General features: G+C 42.5%; 1 protein-coding gene across 5 annotated transcripts in view; it reads right to left on the bottom strand.

The window, feature by feature from the left end:
* B4GALNT1 (beta-1,4-N-acetyl-galactosaminyltransferase 1) overlaps positions 1-21211 on the bottom strand; it is a 223828-nt gene that overhangs the window by 21562 nt on the left and 181055 nt on the right. For all 5 annotated transcript variants that reach the window (XM_068267426.1, XM_068267423.1, XM_068267424.1 and 2 more), the window contains exons 8-9: positions 18388-18578; positions 3181-3321 (exon numbers count right to left, since the gene is read on the bottom strand). In XM_068267426.1, coding sequence (XP_068123527.1) covers positions 3181-3321; positions 18388-18578 — 332 coding nt within the window. The remainder of the gene's footprint in view (positions 1-3180; positions 3322-18387; positions 18579-21211) is intronic.

The raw sequence follows: 21211 nt of genomic DNA, 5'->3' as shown, positions 1-21211 counted from the left end.
CAAAACAGGGCGTAGATCTCTATCACCTCGGTCCGGAAATGGTTAAAGGAATGCAGATGACCAAATGTAAAGAGGAACTTTAACCCAGGATTGAACGTCATCTCATCCAAAGCTGATATCCCATTGCCCACAAGAAAGCTCTATCTTTTCTCAAGTGCATCGGGGACTGTGTGTTTGATATTGTGGTGAAAACCCTCCCACAGTGTGATGTCAGGGCCATGGACCTGACAGCAGTCTCTTGCCTGTGTGTGTATGTGTGTGTGTGCACCACACACACAGGCAAGATTCACATTGTGAATTCAATGACGACTTTGTGAATTCAATAACGACTTTTCATGATGTAATTATCCTTTAGGTTTTGTAGCTTTATCTGAAACTTACTTTTCAGTGCCTCTGAAATATTTTTGTTTAGGTTGATGAATCCACGTGCCATCAAATGAACTGATGATTGATAATACATTTATTAACAGATTCTAACATTTTATAAGTTAAATCACTGGACATTTTTTGACGTTCTCAAAGAAAAGTGCAACATTACTTTTGGCCACTAGAGGGGGCAATTATAAAGCAATCAACAATCTACACTGATGAGCCAAAATATTCAAATCTCTTTCCAGATGTTGTACTAGTTCCCCCTTCAACCACTAAAATAGCTCTGACCCACTGAGGCATGGACAGCCCGATATCTCTGAAGGTTTCTTGTGGTATTTGGCTCTACAACATTAGCAGATTATTATTTCAATTCTGTAAGTTGGAATGTGAGGCTTCCGTGGATCAGAGTTGTTTTTGCAACACATTCCACAGATCATCAGTTTGGAGATGAAAAAATGCGAATCCTCAAATGAGGTCATCTCCAATTCTAATGTTTATGTGCCCATTGTAGGCACTTTCTGTGGAGGACGGGGTGGCATGGGCACTCTAACTGGTCTATGCAGCCCCACACAAAGCAAGCTGCACTATGTGTTCTATACTCATTCTCTCATAATCAGAATTAGGTTTCTCAGCAGTTTATGCTATTGTAACTTCTGTGGGTTTGGACCAAGTGAGTTAGCTTTTCTCGCCACACACTTGTCTACAACTTTGCTATCAGTTCTTTGATCGTCTTTCCCTGGATAAATTTAAGTAGGCATTTCTAGCCAGCAGGTCTGCGTCATTCTTCCAGCTCACAGTTAGTGTTTATACAAACCTCATTTATAATTATCATAGTACTAGATAATGCGTGAATAATCTACACACATCTGTGCTGTATTTCTTTGTGAACGCTCAGTTTCATTCAGTTTCATCAGATTGTTAAAAAGGCAGGCGTAAGATGTACAGTATAGAGGATCAGGAGCTGAGGCATTATATCATGTGTAGCAAAAACAGCATCATAGCTAAAACTCACAGCAAACTTGCAAGAATACTGGGCTTTGAATATAACCGAAAACTGATATCAGTTGTAAACCTTTAAGGTGCGCACACGTCCAACTTTACGCCTGATTGTCATCAGTTGTTTGAACGACTTGTCAGGCACAACAAGTCGCTTAAAAGTCATGTACACACGTCCAAACAAAGCGGACTGGACACCAACTCGCTTTGTTCAACTCTGACTTATTAGTTGGTCGTTTGTACACACGTACGGACCTGACAGTCGTTTGAACAACAGTTGGTCCAACTGATCTGCCAAGCGTTGTGAGGGGCTATATCATTATAGTTTATAGTGGTATATCTTTTCCGGGAACGGCGACCGACAAGGCCGAGTGGAGACGGTACTTCTCCACATGCTCTGATGGTGGTTGCCTGATAAGCAACCCAGAATTGTGAGTATATTTTCACTACAATAGACCAAATTACGCAACGATAATACTCGATATCGGGCTCCCGGTGTCCTTGTGCTTTTCTGTTTCTACTAGATCTGCCAAGCGAATCGGGCAAACCGGCTGTTATCAGTCGCTTGACTGCGCGCACACACGGTCAACTTGTCGTTCAAATGACAAGTTGATCGGAAAAGTTGGACGTGTGTACGCACCTTTACAAATGTAGTGTAAGCTGAAGGGACCATAACAGGGCTTGCCTTTTATCGCTTGTACCTACTCTAAAGCAATCCGTATTCATTTTAGAGTAAGAATCATGTGTAACCGAGATAACCTTGACGTTGGTCCCATGGCTTATTCTGCATATGTTCTATGGGCAAGTTAACAATCAATTTTTTTCTCCATATAGATAGGCAACCCTCAGGCAGTAGCCATGCTCAATGGGATCTTAGCAGCTACTAGTTTCAAATAGCTGCAAATAGCTGACTAATGTTATCAGTTTGAAGCATAGTAGCATAGTAGGGAAGACTCATCCTCCTTCCTAATGTTTAACAGGTTTGTTTGATCTAAGCTTGAGGGTGATTAGGGGAATTCTAATCTGCCTTCCATCTTCTGTTGCTTGCAACCAGTGGACTGACGGAGGATATACAGGAAGTAGAAGGATTCTGCCTGTAATTAACCATTAAATGTAAAAAATGAGGTAAAAGGGAAGGTTTTTTTTTTTTTTAAATAATAAAAACACATTTTTAGCATGCATTTTTAATTTGTCATTGAGCTGTCCTGGAAGTTATAAATTATGCTTGGTTCCCTGTAGCCTCCCTGGCGGTAAGCCCGACCTGATCTATACATATTGGACATGCATGCACGTACGTACATGTATGTATGTATGTATGTATGTATGTATGTATGTATGTATGTATGTATGTATGTATGTATGTATGTAAGTAAGTGATTCCGATACCACCATGTTCACGGTTTGTGCCTCATATCTGTGAATATGTGAAGTCAATGATCTCTGTTTTATTGGAGCTTTATCTGCTGGGTTCTTGTGAGTTTCAGCTGGTGTTCCTTCAAATGTTGCTCCTCCATCTAAATCAGTGTTTCTCAAACCTGTCCTTGTGACCGCCCAACAGTGCATATTTTTCAGGCAACCTCACCTATGTGTCAGCTACATGGAATCCACCTAGCTGAGACACTAACTACCCCACCTAGGTAGCCTGGAAACGTGCACAGTTGGGGGAAGGGGGGGGGGGGACCAAAAGGGCAGGTTTGAAAACTCTGATCTAAAGGTTATATGTGTGGTTTAACAACTATTTTAACATAGCACTCCCTATAAAGTGTATTGATTATACCAGTACAGTACGTGCACAGTATAAGAGATACTCACTAAGTCCAGGCTCGTCCTTTCTAGCACATCCACCAATTTCTCAATCTTTGTGCGTGAACAAAATATAAAGTCATCGTCAACCCATAAGACATACTTTGTGGACACTTGGGAGATGGCCAAATTCCTACCAGCAAACCAACCCTAAAAACAAAACAAACAGTTATTAAGTTTGAAATTTAACGATTATGAAAATAAGTATTTAGAAAAATATTAGGGTGCAGAACACACAATGAAACCTAAGGCCTTGTAAACATGAGCCAGTGTTTACTTCTGATTGGCAGAAGTTCAAATTAAATTATTGGATGTAGCAGTAAATCTCAGTTGGTCTTGCACATGTGCAGACGACCAATAATAATAATAATAATAATAATAATAATCCAGACTTATCCAGGCTCCTCACTGAGTATTCCTGCTGGCCGTGAGTAAACTGTTCACATTACTTACCATAGGGATACCACGGGCAGCAAGTATTGTGACTATTGTGCAGTTGTGTGCATGCAGGATCTTTAGCTTTATTTAGAGCTGGGCTCTTTCATCACTATTGTAACACATTGAAAAGGTGAATGGTGACTGGCTGCACATGCTTTAGTGACTAATCCAGTATGGAGGAGCACCACTATAGCAGTATTGTTTAAAAAATGTGTATATTATATATATATTATACTATGGGCGCTGCTTACATCAAAAGATTAGTCTATGTGTATTCACCAACTGCTTCCTCCTCAGGTGGGTATTCCCCTTCCCCCCACTCAAAATCATAAGAAAAAAAACTAATGGGAAGTGCTGAATTAATAATAAAAATACAATTTACTTTATTAATAGAGTAAATCACTGTTCAGGTTAATACAGCTTTAAGAAGTTGTGGCTTCATCCAAAACATTGCACTATTATAGGTACCCATTCATTCATCCACAGCATCTTACATACCAAAAATAGTAAATAAATCATAATTCTAATCCTTCCAAATGGTCCCAAAGGTGTTTGTAGTCCCCCTCCTATTATGTCACTCTTACTGTTCGTATTATTAAATCCACTAGCGTTATTTACCACTGTGCAATAATCCATTTGAAAGATGCCTTCATTAAAGGGGATATCACTGCTTACAGCTCTATGTATGCCCAGCAGGGTTCACTCACGATTCCCCAATCGCTTGCTTCCTTGGACTAGTAGTTCAAATCCCCAGCGGTTTGCGTCTTTGGGGCTAATTCTCTGTTGCAGAGAAGTAAATAACACTGGTGGATTTAAAGAGAAACTCCAACCAAGAATTGAACTTTTTCCCAATCAGTAGCTGATACCCCATTTTACATGAGAAAGACAATGATTTTCACAAACAGACCATCAGGGGGCGCTGTGTGACTGATTTTGTGCTGAAACCCCTCCCACAAGAGGCTCTGAAGACCGCGGTACTGCTGGCAAACTGCTACAATGTAACAATGTTCAGAGACAGGAAATAGCTGTTATTAGCTGTCTAACAGACAGAGCAGCTAGAAACAGCTAAATAACCTGCCCACAGTAACAATGTCACCATGTAATAAATGTCAGAATGTTAATCTGGAAGAGGAAAGATTTTACAATGAGCAAACACTGACTAAATCATTTATACATAATTATGGTAAAAAATGAAGCACTTTTTTTACTACATTATTTTCACTGGAGTTCCTCTTTAATAATACGAATAGGAAAGAATATAATCGCAATTTATTTACCATTTTTATCTTTTTACTTTCTTTTTTTTACTATAATGGGGACACCAGGTGGCTCATTTGGTATATAAGGCGTTTGTGGACGCATGCATGAATGAATACCTATAACACCCACAAAACACCCTTCAATTCCATATACCCCTCTGGTGTACCTTAAAGAGACACAAGTGAAAAAAAATATGATATAATGATGTGTTTGTGTAGTACAGCTAAGAAATAAAACATTAGGCGCAGAGACATAAGCCTAATATTGTTTCCCGTACAGGAAGAGTTAAAAAACTGCAGTTATCTATGCAAAAGAGCCATTGAGCTCCAGGACTTTCAAAGTTGCAGAGAGCTCTGTCTTCTGAAGCCTATTATCTCAACTGTCAGTCATTGTAATTTATTTTTCTCTGCAGAGGATAGTTCAATAGTTCACTGGCCTGCTCTGTACAATCATTTAGAATGCCGAGTAATGTGTAGACTGCAAATATTAGAGAATGATGCAATGTTATAAAAAACACTATATAACTGAAAATAAAAATATGAGAATATTTTCTTTGCTACTAATGTTCTAGTAATTATCCGTACTACACAACCAATCTATTATATCTTTTTTTTTGCTTCAGTGTCTGTTTAAAAGCCAACTGAGCATTGCATTTATTATAATTGTCAATCCTTAGTGCAACTTAAAGCATACCTGCTGCAAGTTGTAAGTTATAAGCAGGGCTGTGGAGTCGGTACAAAAATCTTCCGACTCCAACTCTGACTCTGACTCCTCAGTTTATGAAACCACGACTCCGACTCCAACTCCCAGTGCCCAAAATGGCTCCGACTCCTTAGTCTAATACGTAACAAGGCTGTGAATTTTGTACAAAAATCATCCGACTCCCGACTCAGACTCCTCAGTTTATGAAATCACGACTCCGACTCCGGGTGCCCAAAATTGCACCGACTGACTCCTCGACTCCAACTCCACAGCCTTGGTTATAAGACTATACATAAGATGGCGACTCAGATTCTTCGATAATAAAGCGAAAAAAAAAAAAAACATAGGGCAGCATCTATTTGGGATGCTATAAAACAGGTGTACAGCAATCTGTGATTCTCAGAACTTGCTAACTAATATTTAATAGTGTACCATAAATACCAGGAAAAAGGACTTGAGCAGGACACAGCTTGCAACTATAACAATACAGGATAGATACCAGAAAGCATAGGATGAGGGCCCGTTCACACCTGAGCAGGAATCGCGCGATTCCCACTCACGGCAAACCGCTAGCGGTTCTGCAAGAACCGCTACACAATGTTGCGAGCGGCAGTGTTCTCACGGTTGCGGTTAGCGATAAACGCAACCGCTCTGCATGCAGCGGTTTGCCAGCGATGAGCGTTCCACGATTTGCGATCGTGATTAGCGTGCATAGCACGCTAATCGCGATCGCTCCAAAACCGCCGCAGTGTCCAGTGATTGTTCCGCGCTAATCGCGGGAAAATCACTCCCGCAAAACGCCGGCGGTAATCGCCGGCGTTCTGCGATTTTAAGTGTGAACGGGCCCTAAGTGCTAAATCCAGTCATCTGTCTTCACTATTTCAGTGTATTATTATCCACTTCTTCGTTACAACAGGTTTCATTTGTGGAGGGAGAGAAGGTCTTCCCAAATAGTACAAGGACACTAATAAAAATGTGACTGGGGATACTTATTGTACTCTAAAGGTTCCCATTAATGCTATAATTATTATGAGAGATTATTTTGATCAGAAAAATCTGCTTGAAGGCAGGTCCAGTTGTAGACTTTTTGCTGCCTGAGGCAAACTTGTGATGTGAACCCCCCCCCCTTCCCGATTTAGAATCATTTTTGTTACATAATACTATTATGCCATGTAATAATTCTGCTTCATTTAATGTTTTCAGTCAGCAAGGGAGCATATGCAACAACACAAGACATGACATGCTGCAGCTCAACACAATAACACACTGGTTGGCTGCGAGTCTGTGACAAACGGCTCACCCTCAGCCAGTCGGCCATCCTCCATTGCTCCCCAGTCAGTCAGAACAGCAGTGCCACCTCCTCCCTTCTGCTGTGCAAGTCAAATAAAACACTGCTGCTTTCCTGCCTCCCCCATCCTCACTTACTGTCAGACTCCTCACACAGCGCCACAAGCTGCTCTTCCCTAGGGTGACCATATTTTGATTTCCCAAAAAAAAAAAAAAAAAAAAGGCCGATCGGCACGGCCTCCAGACCTTCTGCTGCATTTACATCATCCTGTTTTTCCTGGTCTGACAAAAAACTGTCAACTTTGCAGATGAACTCTCAGCACAGCTTTTTTACGTTTCTCTGTGTCCATGTGGGCTTTCAGATCCCGAGCACCTTTATTGGATACAGAGACATATGTACCGGGTTTGCACACGGTGCACTCCGCCTCCCACTTGTCCCGACCGGGGCGGTATGTGGAAAATTTTCGTTGCAGTTCATCGGTGAAGCTGCACTTACGCTTCGGCATTTTTCCTGCTATACTGCTCCACTCTCTGCTCTGCACTGCTCCCTGTCTGTGTCGCTCTCTGCTCGGATCCCTGGCCTGTCTGTCTGCACTGCTCCCTGTCTGTGTCGCTCTCTGCTCTGATCCCTGGCCTCTGCAGTCTGCACTCTCTGCACTGCATCTGTGTCGCAGCTTATATAAATAAATTACTGCTCCCACAGGCCACAGCAGCCCAGTGTGACTTCACTTCACTGACTAAGTAACTCCGCCCCTCGCAGCCATCCCTCTGCTCTGCAATTTGTTCTCAGTGGATGGGGGCGGAGGCAGAGCAGAGCAGCAGGGATTGATTGCCTCATGCAATGAAGAGACGTTTGGGAGCCGAGCGAGCCGGCTCTTTGGGAGCCGAACGGCCGAGCAAGAAGAACCGATGTTTAAAGGGGTTCTTTCGCGAATGAGGAAAAAAATAAAAAGTGGTTTATGCATAAACTATTAAACATCCTTCTAAAATAGTGTAAAAAGTTTTTTTTAAAAAAAATGAATGGTTTCTTTTTACAAGAGACTCATATATCCTCACAGGACTCCGTACGTCTCCACAACAAGGTATTCCCGGAAGTGTATTTAGCCTCAGGACCCAAAAAAAAGGTCGGTGTGGCAATTGTTTATAAAAAAGGCCTCCCCCTTCAAATAACAAAAACTATCAAATATCAAAAAGGTCACTACTTGATCTTGCTGGGTACACTATCGGGTAAACCTATAACTTTAGCCAATGTGTATGTACCAAATTCCAACCAAATTTCCTTCCTAACAAACTTTCTCACCAAACTATCTAAAGTGACTTATGGTTCTTAGGGGGCGATTTTAATCTAGCATCTTCCTCCATTAATGATCGGTCAATATCCTCAGACTCACCATCACCCAGCCTCTCTAGGAAATTCAGGGCCCTGACCCGTCAATATGGTCTCTTAGATCTATGGAGAATTTCTAACCCCACATCCAGGGATTATACTTTTTTTTCCCCCTCCTCATGCAACACTCTCCCACATTGATTTCTTTACCAAAATGCCCTCTTTACCATCTCTAATTACAGCAGATATCCATCCCACTGCTTGGTCGGATCACCATGCCGTCTTAGTTGAACTTGAACTACATACACCAAACAAATCTATGCAGTGGAGACTTAAAGAGGAGCTGTTAGGTATAAGGTCTCAGAGAAAATAAACACATATCAGTAGCTAAAGATTGGCTGTACTTACATTACATATGCATTTCACTGTCCACGTTTGTACTTCACAGAATTTTTATATAGTATATGCAGAGAATGATGCTCCTGACAGCTCATGGCAGGTTCCATGTTTTTCTGTCTCCTATGAAGCCAATTGTGTCGTCATGTCCTGCCTGCTTCCTGATCACAGAAAACCTCGTACTGAATAACACAGTGTGCAGTGAATATTAATTAGCCATGTGGCTAAGAACAATAGCTGACTCCTGCAGTGTACTCTGCCCGGAGATTTATCAGTGCTACGCGCTAAACTGATTACAAGCTGCTGTAACGTCTCATTAGCAGCCGAGGGGAGGGCCCCAGAATGCTTGCAGTATAGTATGCGGCTTGCGTCCTGCTTGGGTCTAACAGCTTTTTCTGATAAGCACACATCAAAGGTAAGAGAGATTTTTATCTTCAGTAATGCCTTTTTGGCTTCCTTCTAAACTGTTTAACACAGGAGAATAGAGGTTTAAATTAGCTTCTGCAGCCTGACAGTTACTCTTTAATGAATCTCCACTACGAGACAAAACATTCCTCGCCAAAATGACGGATGAAATCCAATCCTTCTTTACCACTAATATCCCATCTGTCTCTTCACTAGGGATGACTTGGGAAGCACACAGCTTTTGTAAGAGGCCTTTTCATTGCTGAGGGCTCTAAACGTAAATATATCTCCTCACGAAAATTAACTGAACTTACTAAAGCCCTCAGAGATGCATATGCCTCCTATAAACAACTACCCACTCAGGACTCCTTCTCCAATATACAAAAACTAAAACTATATATCAGGTCCCTTCAAACCTCTCAACTTGAAAAAAGTTTAAAATGGACGCGGCAACTATTTTTCTAAAGAGGCAATAAACCTCATACCATCCTTGCCCGCAAACTTAACCCCAGGGGGATCTTCTCAGGCGGTCCATGCTATGAAAGATACTGAAGGCACCACCCACTATAACCCAATTAAGATTGCACTACTTCTCACTTCATACTATGAACGATTATATAACCTACCTGATCCTTCCCTAGATCCCACATACACAAGCAGAGTATCTTCTTTTCTAGAAAATCTCCAACTCCCTAAGCTGACTGACGAGGAACGCGCGTCACTCAACGCTCCAATATCCAGTATCGAAATTTCGGATACACTTAAATCTCTCCCTTCTGCAAAGTCACCAGGTCCTGACGGTCTTCCCTACTCTTACTACAAAAATTTTCAAATGGTCTTAGTCCCCCATTTAACCTCCTTAGCAAATAAAATCATGAAAGGTGAAATCCCCCCTTCTACTTTCCTAAACTCCCTCCTGACAGTAATTCTCAAAGAAGGAAAGGACCCACAACTCCCACAAAGCTATCGGCCCATCTCACTTTTAAACTCAGATCTCAAAATTATAACTAAAACCTTAGCTAACCTCTTAAACGCCATACTGCCAAGACTAATAAACAATGACCAAGTAGGATTCAAATTAGATAGACAGGCAGGTGACAATACTCGGCGAGCTATTGATCTCATCTCCCTTATGGCCCGCTCAGGTAAGCCTTCTCTGCTTCTTAGTTTACACGCAGAGAAGGCTTTTGACCGCCTTTCATCTTTCATGTCCTACAACATCAAGGATTCGATGGATCTTTCCTAAATATCCTCCACTTCCTCTATTCTTCTCCTTCAGCTGCCATAAAGCTTCCCATGGCCTCACCCACTCCCTTCCAGATCCATAATGGCACAAGGCAGGGCTGCCCCCTCTCCCCTCTGCTCTTCGCCCTTAGCATTGAACCTCTGGCCAGTGCTATACAGCAAAATGTAAACATCTCGGGAGTCCAGATGGAAAAACACGAATTTAAAATATCTTTATTTGCGGATGATATTCTCCTCAAAATCACGAATCCCCTTATCTCCTTACCAAACCTACATGACACCCTTACCGTCTATAAATCTCTCTCAAGCTTTCGCCTAAACCAAGATAAAGCTGAAGCATTACCCATTAAAATCCCACCTGATCTTTTAGTCTCTTTAAAACAACACTATCAGTACAAATGGCAGACCTACTCCCTAAAATACCTAGGTATCTACCTTACACTCACTTACTCTACCTTATATAAGCATAACTACCCTTCCCTCATCCAGCAAATACTTCAAGACCTTCATAAGTGGACCGCCTATAAGATCTCTTGGATAGAGAGGATATTTACCTTGAAAATGAATATACTCCCTAGACTCCCCTGTCTCTTTGAAACCCTCCCAATTTTGGTTCCATCCTCCCAGTTATCGATGTTGCAAACAGCTTTTGCTAAATTTGTCTGGAACCATAAACGATCAAGACTACAGGCCTCAATCCTCCTTTCTCCTAGAGAACAAGGAGGTCTGGGGTTACCTCACCTCCGATATTACTATCAAGCTGCTCATCTTCGTCAACTGAGAGAATGGTCTAAACTTAAAGTGCATACTAAATGGGGTCTCATTGAGGCAATTAGTCTACTTCCAACTTCCCTTGCTTCCCTGATATGGTCAAATCATTCACCTAAAATACCTTCAGCTCAACTTCTCCCCACTATAAAATTCACCCTACAAATTTGGCGGTCAACGGCTATATCAGCCAACTTAAGATCCTCCCCCTCTCCGTTAACACCCATTTTGGGCAACCCTGCTTTTCCCCCTGGAATGTCCAGAGACTTCATGTCCAGATGATATAACCTGAACTTTTTCAACCTCCTTGATTGGAAAGACCCCCTTACTGGCCTTCTGCAAACTAGGTCTAGCTTAAAGGATAAATTGCCATCCACACCCCTATACGTATTAGAATACAACCAAACACGACACTTCCTCCTTTCCCTACTGCTGGACTCTCCCTCTATACCCTCACTAACTCCCTTTGAGCATATATGTGAATCTAAGGGCTATCAAAAAGGCTTGATCTCTCTGATTTACACCCTACTACATACCAAATCTGGCCTAAACACCCCTGATCACACATATATGTCCAAATGGGATTCTGCTTTATCTCAAAATATACAACTAAGTGATTGGGAAGAAATCTGGGAGAATGCTAAGCACTCCTCCATGTGTATACAGATAAGGGAAAATATTTACAAAGTCATGTTCAGGTGGTATCTCACCCCAGATAGGCTCTCCAAGATATATCTGAATTCCTCTCATGTGCTGGAGAGGCTGTAATGAAAAAGGGAGCTTGGAACATCTTCTGGTTTTGCCCAAAGATCTCCCCATTATGGTCTGAAGTTAAACATCTTATTCAACTAATAACTGGGATATCAATTCCTTTTGACCCCGTTTATATGGTTCTTGGTAACCCCCCCCCCCAGATACTCCCAAGCACACGGTACGCTTAATCACTCATATTCTACCAGCCACACGTCTGTCAATTGCTTCATCCTGGAAAAATGTCGCTCCTCCAAATTTAAAAGATGTTAAACTTAAGATAGAATAGACTAAAGAGATGGAACAAATGACGGCATCCCTAAGAGACACTGAATCTCACTTTCATAAAGTCTGGAGCCCTTGGTCCCTAACCTCTCCCGACCTTATGCCCCCTAATCTCCATCCATCATCTTAACTCATTGACTATGCCCATTCTCCTGCATCATACAGATGATTTTGGAATATTCTGTCTTCAGACTGCCATACAACCAACCCTAAACCTTTAAGCCCCTGCATTCATATTCATCGACTTTTGTACTATCTGAAGGTCAACGGTATACTTCTCTCACCTCACACATATAGGCCTTCTCCTCATCACTCATTGATCTTTGGTGTGACCCCCTCCTTTGTTATATCCCATTTTCAGTGTTTCTTAGGCTAACAGTGCCATTGTATTATACTCACTCAAATTCGTTTACATGTTCTCCAGAAATTTTTTTTTTATCACTCTACAGGATGGTCAGGACTATATATGTGCACTATCATTGGACGGTCACATATTCTCCATAACCTCTTGCCATCAGAACGTTAATTACTGTGGAATACTAACTTCGACAACAGCTGACCACGGACATGTTCATAGCTAGTGAACTCATTCTATTAGGTGCTGTTAACCCTGTTCATTGTTATTATGTTTATCTAGTATTGTATATTCTTTATCTGTTAAGAAAAATGCTTAGTAAACATTAGTAAAACAAAACAAAAAAAAATTAATGTTTCATCAATACAACATGTAATGTAAATAGTGACGGATGACGTCTGGGAGGCTAATCCATTTGTTAGGGTTTTTTTTTTTTTTTACTTTCTTTTCACAAACATAACTTGTTGTATTGATGAAACCATTCATTTAAAAAAAAAAACTTTTTACACTATTTTAGAAGGATGTTTAATGGTTTATGTATAAACCATTTTTTTTTCCTCATTCGCGGAAGAACCCCTTTAAAGACTCAGTCTAGTGATGGGAATTCCGTCTCTTTAGAAAACATCGGCTCTTCTGGCTCGGCCATTCGGCTGAGCCGGCTCGTTCGGCTCCCAAACGGCTCTTCATGCTCGTCATTACTACCCGAACATTTCTAAAACCCGTCAGGATGCCCCAGACAGGACGGAAAAAGTGGACCTGTCTGGGCATAAGAGAATGCCTGGTCACCCTACTTTTCCCCAATGATGACCTCTTCACCTCGCTCACTCTCCTCTCTCTTCTCCTCCTACTCTGACTGCATGCTCTAAGTGTAAACACAGTACAAACATGCTGCCCCTGTAATCTCTGCGCCTGATGCAAATGTTTCACCTTGCTTCATGAGAACCAGCCCTAGCTTGTTCACACTGCAAGAGCTTTTTCTAAGTGCTTGTGATTTAAAAGCTCTTGCTAATGTAATGCTATGTGTTCTCAATGGAGACATGTGAATTTATAAAAATCCCCCATAGCATTGCATTAGCAAGTGTTTTTCAAATCATGATCACTTAAAAAGCTCTTGCAGTGTGAACCAGGCCTTAATGTAAAAAAAAACAAAAAAACAAAAAACAACAGTTGCTCATAAAGGAGAAAAAAATTATAAGAACCAGTTTATTAATAGACCCAGTGGGTTTGAAAGATCGTATTTGAGTTCATCTAAAATAAAATTGTACCACTGTTGGATCAACAGGATCATTTTCAATTTAGTAAACGGATTGAAATAAAGGATCACTCATCAACATGGAGTGATTTTGAATAACAGCTGTCGCGGAAATATATATATATATACTGTATCCTTTTATTCTATCACATTGTTAGTGGATTAGTGTATAGATAACTAGAGCACTATCAACCCCCATTTTCCCTCCTCCCCACACAGTCTGCCCTCTCCCGAGCTACAGACTGTCCCCCTCTGCCCGGTCAGGCAATGAGCAGCCACGGCAGCCCCAGAACTGGCTGTACTGCACATGCGCAAAACAAAATTGACACAGATGCAGATACACAGGTGTACACAGCGACAGGGATTTTATTATATAGGAAGGCAGTTCATACGGTCTGTTTTTCCCCCCCATGTCTGCCAGTAGTGGATGTTATCCCGCAGGCTCACACATGTTCAAACAACAAGAACAAATTACATGGCGATTATCAATAATTTCTTGCCCTATCTTCTATTTTTTTTATTTTTCACTTTGTAATGTATTGATTTATTTTCCCCTACTACCATCTTTTGGTAAAGTTCCTCTTTAACCTCCTTGCCGTTCTGATTCTTTCCAGATTTTAGGGTCTAAAAGAGGTGCAATTTTTTTCCACTCTTTCAGACCCTAAAACCTGAAAAAAATCATTCTGGCAGGGAGATCTGCAGCAGAATAAAAAAATGTTTACCTTCCTGGGCTCCTGCGCTGCAGTTTTCTCTTTGACCACAAGATGGCGCTAATATTCATATAAACAAACTTCTCTATATTTCTCTAATATAGAGAAGTTCGTTTTAAATATTAGCCCCGCCCCCGATGACGTCACGCCGCCACCGCCGCTCCGCTTGGCCGCCGGGTCCACGGAAGAATAGCGGGGACATGGGGATCCCGGTGGCAAGGGAAATACCCCACACTGCCGGGGAGAGAGGCTGGAGTCCCGCTGCGCAGTGCAATCGCGCGCGGGACTCCACAACTTCAGGTAAAGCGCTGCACTCCCTACCCCGACCTGAGCTCGGGATCACCGCTAACAGCTTCTTTTTTTCTACCCCGAGCTCAGGTCGGGAAAACCGGCAAGGAGGTTAATGGACAACTATCAAAGTTCACTAAAATTCTAAACGCCATATATATTTTCAGTAATTACTAGCAAGTAGCAATACAAAGGTTTTTTTCATCTTTTCATTTTTTATGTGAAGAAAATATGACATTTTACAGAGAACAATTTTCACTGTGGGCATTGCTATGGAGGGCTGTGTCCAGCACATCCAGCATACAGAAACAACCCGTATTGACAATAATCCTGTGAGTAAAATTACTACAGAAGGACTGAAAGCAGAGCTATAGCATCAAATAGCGCGCAAATAACTCATCAGCTGTTCTTGTGTCTCTGTCTGCCTCATACAAATAGAGTTTTTAAGTAAACAGAGATTACAGGCAGGAAGAGCTCGTTCTGCATGGTGGGTATAAGCATGCAAAAACAGTAATAAGCTAATGCTAGGTACACACGTTGCGCATTTCTGCTTGATTGATAAATTCCGTCATGTCCGATATTACTCTTGATCGTTTCAACACTCAACTTTGAGTGGAAAATAACATATCGTGTGTACCCAGCATAAGACTCCTATCTTCAGATCCTTGCTCTGTAGCTGAAAAATCTCTCAGCTGTTCTCATATGATCTGTGAACAAGCATTACGTGTGTGGGCAGGGCAGAAAAAAAAAACAGTAAATCATCCCTCTGTGAATAGTGACAAGTAAGTGGCACCTATCTACATGGTACAGCCCTGGCCTAAGGGCCGGTGCGAGGCAGAGGCGAGAGGCGCCCCAGCCTCAGGGTGCAGTGAAGGAGGGGCGCACAACTGACTGTGTTTGAAGCAGAGAGAAATAAGAAATGGGGATACATGGCAGTGACTGCACGCCAGATAACTAGAGATTAAGGTGTTGGGGAAGGGGGGGAGGTGCCTGGAGCACCTCTTAGTCTAATAGCAATCAGTGTGTGACGGCTGGAGTGGGAGGGATGGAGGGGTGCACTTTGGTGTCTCAACCTTAGGTTCTGGAGGACCATGTCTCGGCTCTGCCTGGCCTCCGCGCAGATTTCTGTTACAGAGAGATGATACACAAGGTATTCCCTTCACACAGGCTGTGATAAGATACCTCTGAAAAGCTTGATATAGTTGCTGGCTAAAAGCTTATCTTCATACCCCTCTGCTTCCATTGTGTGCTATGCATCATCCCTCTTGCATTCCTCATTAAAACAGAGGTGCCCGACCCTGCTACAGCACAGCGAGACGTCTGCACAGGACTTGGCCCAAGAACTGTAAATACTTGCTATAAGGGCCATGTCACATGGGCAGGTTTCTTGCATCAGCTGGTCACCGTGACTTCTTGGTAGATGCTGTGACTAGTTCTGCAACTAGTCGCTAGCAGTAGACTTGCTGCTGAAGTGACTTGACAAATTACAGCTGCTACTTGTAGTCACCCAGCAAGTGAGTGTTCCAAGTATCTCTAAAGAGTGATACTAGTACCGGTGAAGGGCCTCCTATCCTAGTCTATTACTACAGACAGATGTTGGTGTTCAATTTCGGCCTAGCTGATTTTAAACATCCGAATACTCCCATCTGCCGCTGTTCAGTACTGAACACAAGCAGACAGGGTCAGGAGGAGTTCACTGCCTTGCGAGTCATGTTGCATTTCACGTGACTGATACTTTTTCCTTCTGAAACGCAAGGCAGTGAACTCCTTCTGATGCTGTCCACTTGTTTGGGGCTGAACAGCAGCAGTCGGAAGTATTCGGGTGTTTCAAATCAAATTTGAACACCAACACTACTAAGAGCCCCAAGACTAGATAAAACATCTAGAAGGCTTTGAAGCCAACCTCTTTTTTTATGTAGACTTGACAATATGTTGGTTACCAATGCAGTAAGAGAAGTACAGATCCTACAGCAAACCTTGGGTTGTGTCCTGAAATACCCTATGAAAGATGGGGCTGGACTCGTTACCACCCAGTACAATATGATTACCTTTTAATTAATAAGTGGATATGTTATGTAATGAGACATCTGGGGTGTGCCTTAATTCTATCCAGGAGATTGCAATCACAAAGGAGGTTTGATGGATTGGTTCCTGCAGGCATCTAGGCATTGTGTAGTATGTACGTGTTTTTCTTCTTCACTTTTTCAAATGGAATTTGCTTTAGTAAAGCTGGAGGAGGCAGATCTTCTCTCATAAACTAGTAGTGGTCAGCTTCCAAAGGTTTGTAGAAATGAATACTTATAACAACTTGTCAAAAAAGGAAATGGAGCTCCCGCCTCCCACGCACTGATAGTATCTGAGCATGTTTCTTCCTACTCCTCTCATCAGCCCTGATGCCTGACAGTTTCTTTATATGACTTGTAATTACTGTACAGGGGCGTAACTAGACATCACTGGGTCCCACTGCGAAACTTTGGATGGGGCCCCCCACCCCCAGGAAACTTTGGATGGGGCCCCCGACCAGCATCGCTTTCTGCAGAGCAAAACTGAGGACCAATGTGTTTTCCCCATGCAGATAAAAACACTTAGACTTAAAGGAAACGTCAGGCAATCTATGCTACCCCCAGATCTACTTACCCGGAGCTTCCTCCAGCCCCTTGCAGCTGACAAGTCCCTTGTCGCAGCTCTGCTCCCAGTACATACACACACACACACACACACTCACACACACACTAGTATCAATGTAACTTTGGCAAAACATTCAGAAAGTCACTGATTGATACTGTTATTGCAACAGAACTTGGACTCCAAGTGAGACAACAAGCTCTCAATGAAGCAGCAACAATAAGGGCCCATTCACACTTGTGCGGGAATCGAGCGATTCCCGCTCACGGCAAACCGCTAGCGGTTCTGCAAGAACCGCTACACAATGTAGCGAGTGGCAGTGTTCTCACTGCCGCGGTTACGGTTAGCGATAACCGCAACCGCGCTGCATGCAGCGGTTTGCCGGCGACGAGCGTTCCGCGATTAGCGATCGTGATTAGCGTGCACAGCACGCTAATCGCGATCGCTCCAAAACCGCCGCAGTGTCCAGTGATTTTTCCGCGCTAATCGCGGGAAAATCACTCCCGCAAAACGCCGGCGGTAATCGCCGGCGTTCTGCGGTTCTAAGCGTGAATGGGCCCCAAGACCTCAAGCTCCACACTGAGTTGTAAAAGTATTCAGAGGCCATAAAGTCATTAGCCTGTGTGATAAGAATCTAGGATCCCTTTTGCTGAAAAGGGAACGTCTAGAACCTTTTCCCAAAATGTGATGTTTTTGTTTTAGGGTTGTACATCAAGTCTTTAGAACTTTGCAGCAGTGAGAGATGTTTTTTACGAACCCTAGGGAGCAGGGACAGTGTACAAATTCAAAAATGTGTGCGATTCGTTATCTGTGTGGTGGACACATGCAGTCAATATAACAATGGTGCGAGAGCAGAATACGTTTTATTTCTCCATGCCTTAAGCTGTCAGTCTCTCAAACTTTTCCTCCCATGGGCCCCCCTGTGGCATCCCTTGCAGGGTCTATTGTTACACCCCTGTTACTGTAGGTTTGTGGCAGAGACCAAGAGCAGCCTCCAGAACTAGTGTCTCCCACACACTTTCCAAAATATGTCCTTTACCCACAGCAAAGAAGTAAACTGTTTGGAAGAAAATCTCAAAACATGACCAATACATGGGGAAAAAGCACAGAGACAATATCCTACCTTTCCAAAGGGCATGATGTAGTGTTCAACAAAGGGACCCTCTACTTTCTTTGGCGTTTCACTATCATCGGCAATAATGATGGTCACAGTAGGGTAAAACTTCCTGATGCTGTCTATTAGATTTTGCAGCTTGTCGTAGCGAAGGAAAGTCTTTGTTGCTATGGTGACAAGGGCACTGATGTTGTATTTTGCTGCAGGAAACAAAAAGTGTGCAGTTTAAAGGCCTGTTTGAAAAACATAAAAGATTATTAAAAGCTCACATAGGCAATGTCTCCCCACCCGCATGGGTAGAGCAGTGTAATAGCTCCCCGCTCCAGCGCTGCCAGTTCTCCTCCATGCATCTCAGCCGCAGACTCCCTCCTGCCATTTCCCGGCTCCCCATCGCATGACCAATGCGAGTAACATGATCAAGAACTGGCGAATGGCAGCACAAAGTGGGGTTGTGATGCACGTAAGAGAACCACAGCGCTGGAAGCAGGTAAATATTACTCTGCTCCATGCGCTACTCTGCAATGGTGTTGGGGCAAAGTGTGTGTGTTGAGGGGATCAGGTATGGAGGGAAGGAGTTGCCATGGGGCCCCCTGGGTTGTTGTTATGCTCCTGGCTGGGCGTGTTTGCCATTTCTGCTGATTATACACTGGGGTTTTGAGTTGCTGTGTGTTTAGGACCTGTATTGTAGAGACTAGTTTTCTCAGCTGTAAGTTCGGTTAGTAGCCAACGGCAAGGTTTTGTCTATGTTTGTTTGCAGTTGTAAATAGTATGCAGATAATCTCTACAGCACACAATAAAGCTTTCGTTTTGCAGAACCTGAAAGACTGTCTCTCCCGACTTGCTTCAGTTCTTCCTGTCCCAGAAAACAAAAAGCACATGGTACCTTATCCCCTGTATGTGTAAAGCCCCATCTACACAACACGATTCTTTGTGCGATTCGATTACGATTCTATCTACGATCCGATTAAATCTGACATGTCCGATCGGGATTCGATTCGATTCAATTCGCCATCGTTTTGCAATGGTAAATCGAACTGAATTGAATCACGATCGGACATGTCAGATTTAATTGGATCGTAAATAGAATCGTAATCGAATCGCACAAAGAATCTTATCGTGTAGATGGGGCTTAAGGTATATGTATATACATACAGTATGTATATAGTGATATCATACATACCTGTATGTACATGCTGTATGTGTGTGTGTGTGTGTAATACAGGAGTTGTATTTTTATGTTTCTAGGGAGTCTCTTGGCTAAACATTGTGCTTGGCAGCATACTGGGCTGCGTAGAGTGAATTCCCCAGTCCTGAGGCTTCAATAGGGTCTTGTGTTTCAAGTGCTGACACTCCAAATGCTGGAGAACAAATGGCTACAAGAGCGTTGACAAAGGCTGCTCCACAGAATTCCGTGTTGCTGGGAAGAATGCCACCATGCTTTTCTCAATCACACTTCACATTATAGCTGAGTAAGTACAGCGAGGCCTCCCACAACTTGTGCAACTCTGTCAGGGTAAATTAGCAGCAATTGTCTACTAAGGTTACTAAATACATCAATCCTAATCCTCTCATTATTGTCAGTTACTTGGATACTTTCTACCCTAATCCACTCAAAGTCAAACCTGATCATTTACCTGTTATACATCATTCTCTATTATCTTAAGAATTCCAGTAATACTGGCTATTGTTTCTGAAGCATTGCTAAACTGCAAAGGCAATGCGTCTTGCCCTAGGCAATGGTCCATGGAAACCTTATAGCAAATAAGACTACTATGGTTACAGGTCATGGAACCCTTGTGGTAAATAGGACTCTGTACTTACAGGTCACAGAAGTCATGTAGAAAAAAAGGACTGTGTGCTTACAGGTCACAGAAACCTTGTGGTCCAGGGGTTCTGGGGGTGTGATTAGCTTCCAGTGGCAACAAAGGATAATTTGCATATTCAGCAGTGATGCATTGTGGGAAAACAAATGCTCACTCCAACCTGAATAATCACAAATTCCTTCTGTTTTAAGAAGGCAAACTTTTGTTTTGCTTAACATTTTAGTAAGAGGGCTTTTTGGTCCTTTATAGCCTCTCACACACTCCTAGGAGTTCTGGTTCACCATGAGCTTATTGGGTAGTCTGTAAGGCCTCTTACACACTACATTCTATTCTGAATTTTTAAACAATACAAAATTTGATTCCAATTAAAAAAACCTAGTAGCATGCAGTACTTTTTTTTTTTTTTTAATCGGAACGCGTATATATATAAAAAAAAATCGGAATTGCATGTAGTATGCAAGAGGCCTAACTCTGTAGGTCAGCCTTTCTCAACCTTTCTACCCTGGAGGAACCCTGCAAATAACTTTGGGATCTCAGGGAACCCCTGCAAACATATTTTTGATCTCGAGGAACCCCTGCATTTATTTTGGAGGAGGCATGGTCTTTAAAAGTATGTGTGGCTGTTTATTTCACTACCCTTATTACACTACCACTCATTATACTGTCTCCTGATGCCCCAATTTAGTGCTTCTTGTTGAAGTATCACCTATTATAATGTGCTCTATTATACTATATATACTGGGGGAAAATGCCAAGGAACCCTTGCAGAGTACTCAAGGAACCCTGGGGCTCCAGGGAACTCTGGTTGAGAAAGCCTGCTGTAGGTGATACAAGACCTACCCCATAGAGCCACATGAATCCATGCCATGCATTGATGAGGATCAACCAATCCCAAGCAGTCTGTATTCATGTTGGATTATTGTGGCTCTGTACAATTAAAGTGGAATTAAAGTCCTTTTGCACAAGACAGAAGGTAAACGCTCCCTGTATGTACAGTATTTAGAAAGTTT

The sequence above is a fragment of the Hyperolius riggenbachi genome, chromosome 2 (assembly GCF_040937935.1).
Source record: "Hyperolius riggenbachi isolate aHypRig1 chromosome 2, aHypRig1.pri, whole genome shotgun sequence".
Lineage (NCBI taxonomy): Eukaryota > Metazoa > Chordata > Amphibia > Anura > Hyperoliidae > Hyperolius > Hyperolius riggenbachi.
This window is presented reverse-complemented; position numbering and strand designations above follow the sequence as displayed.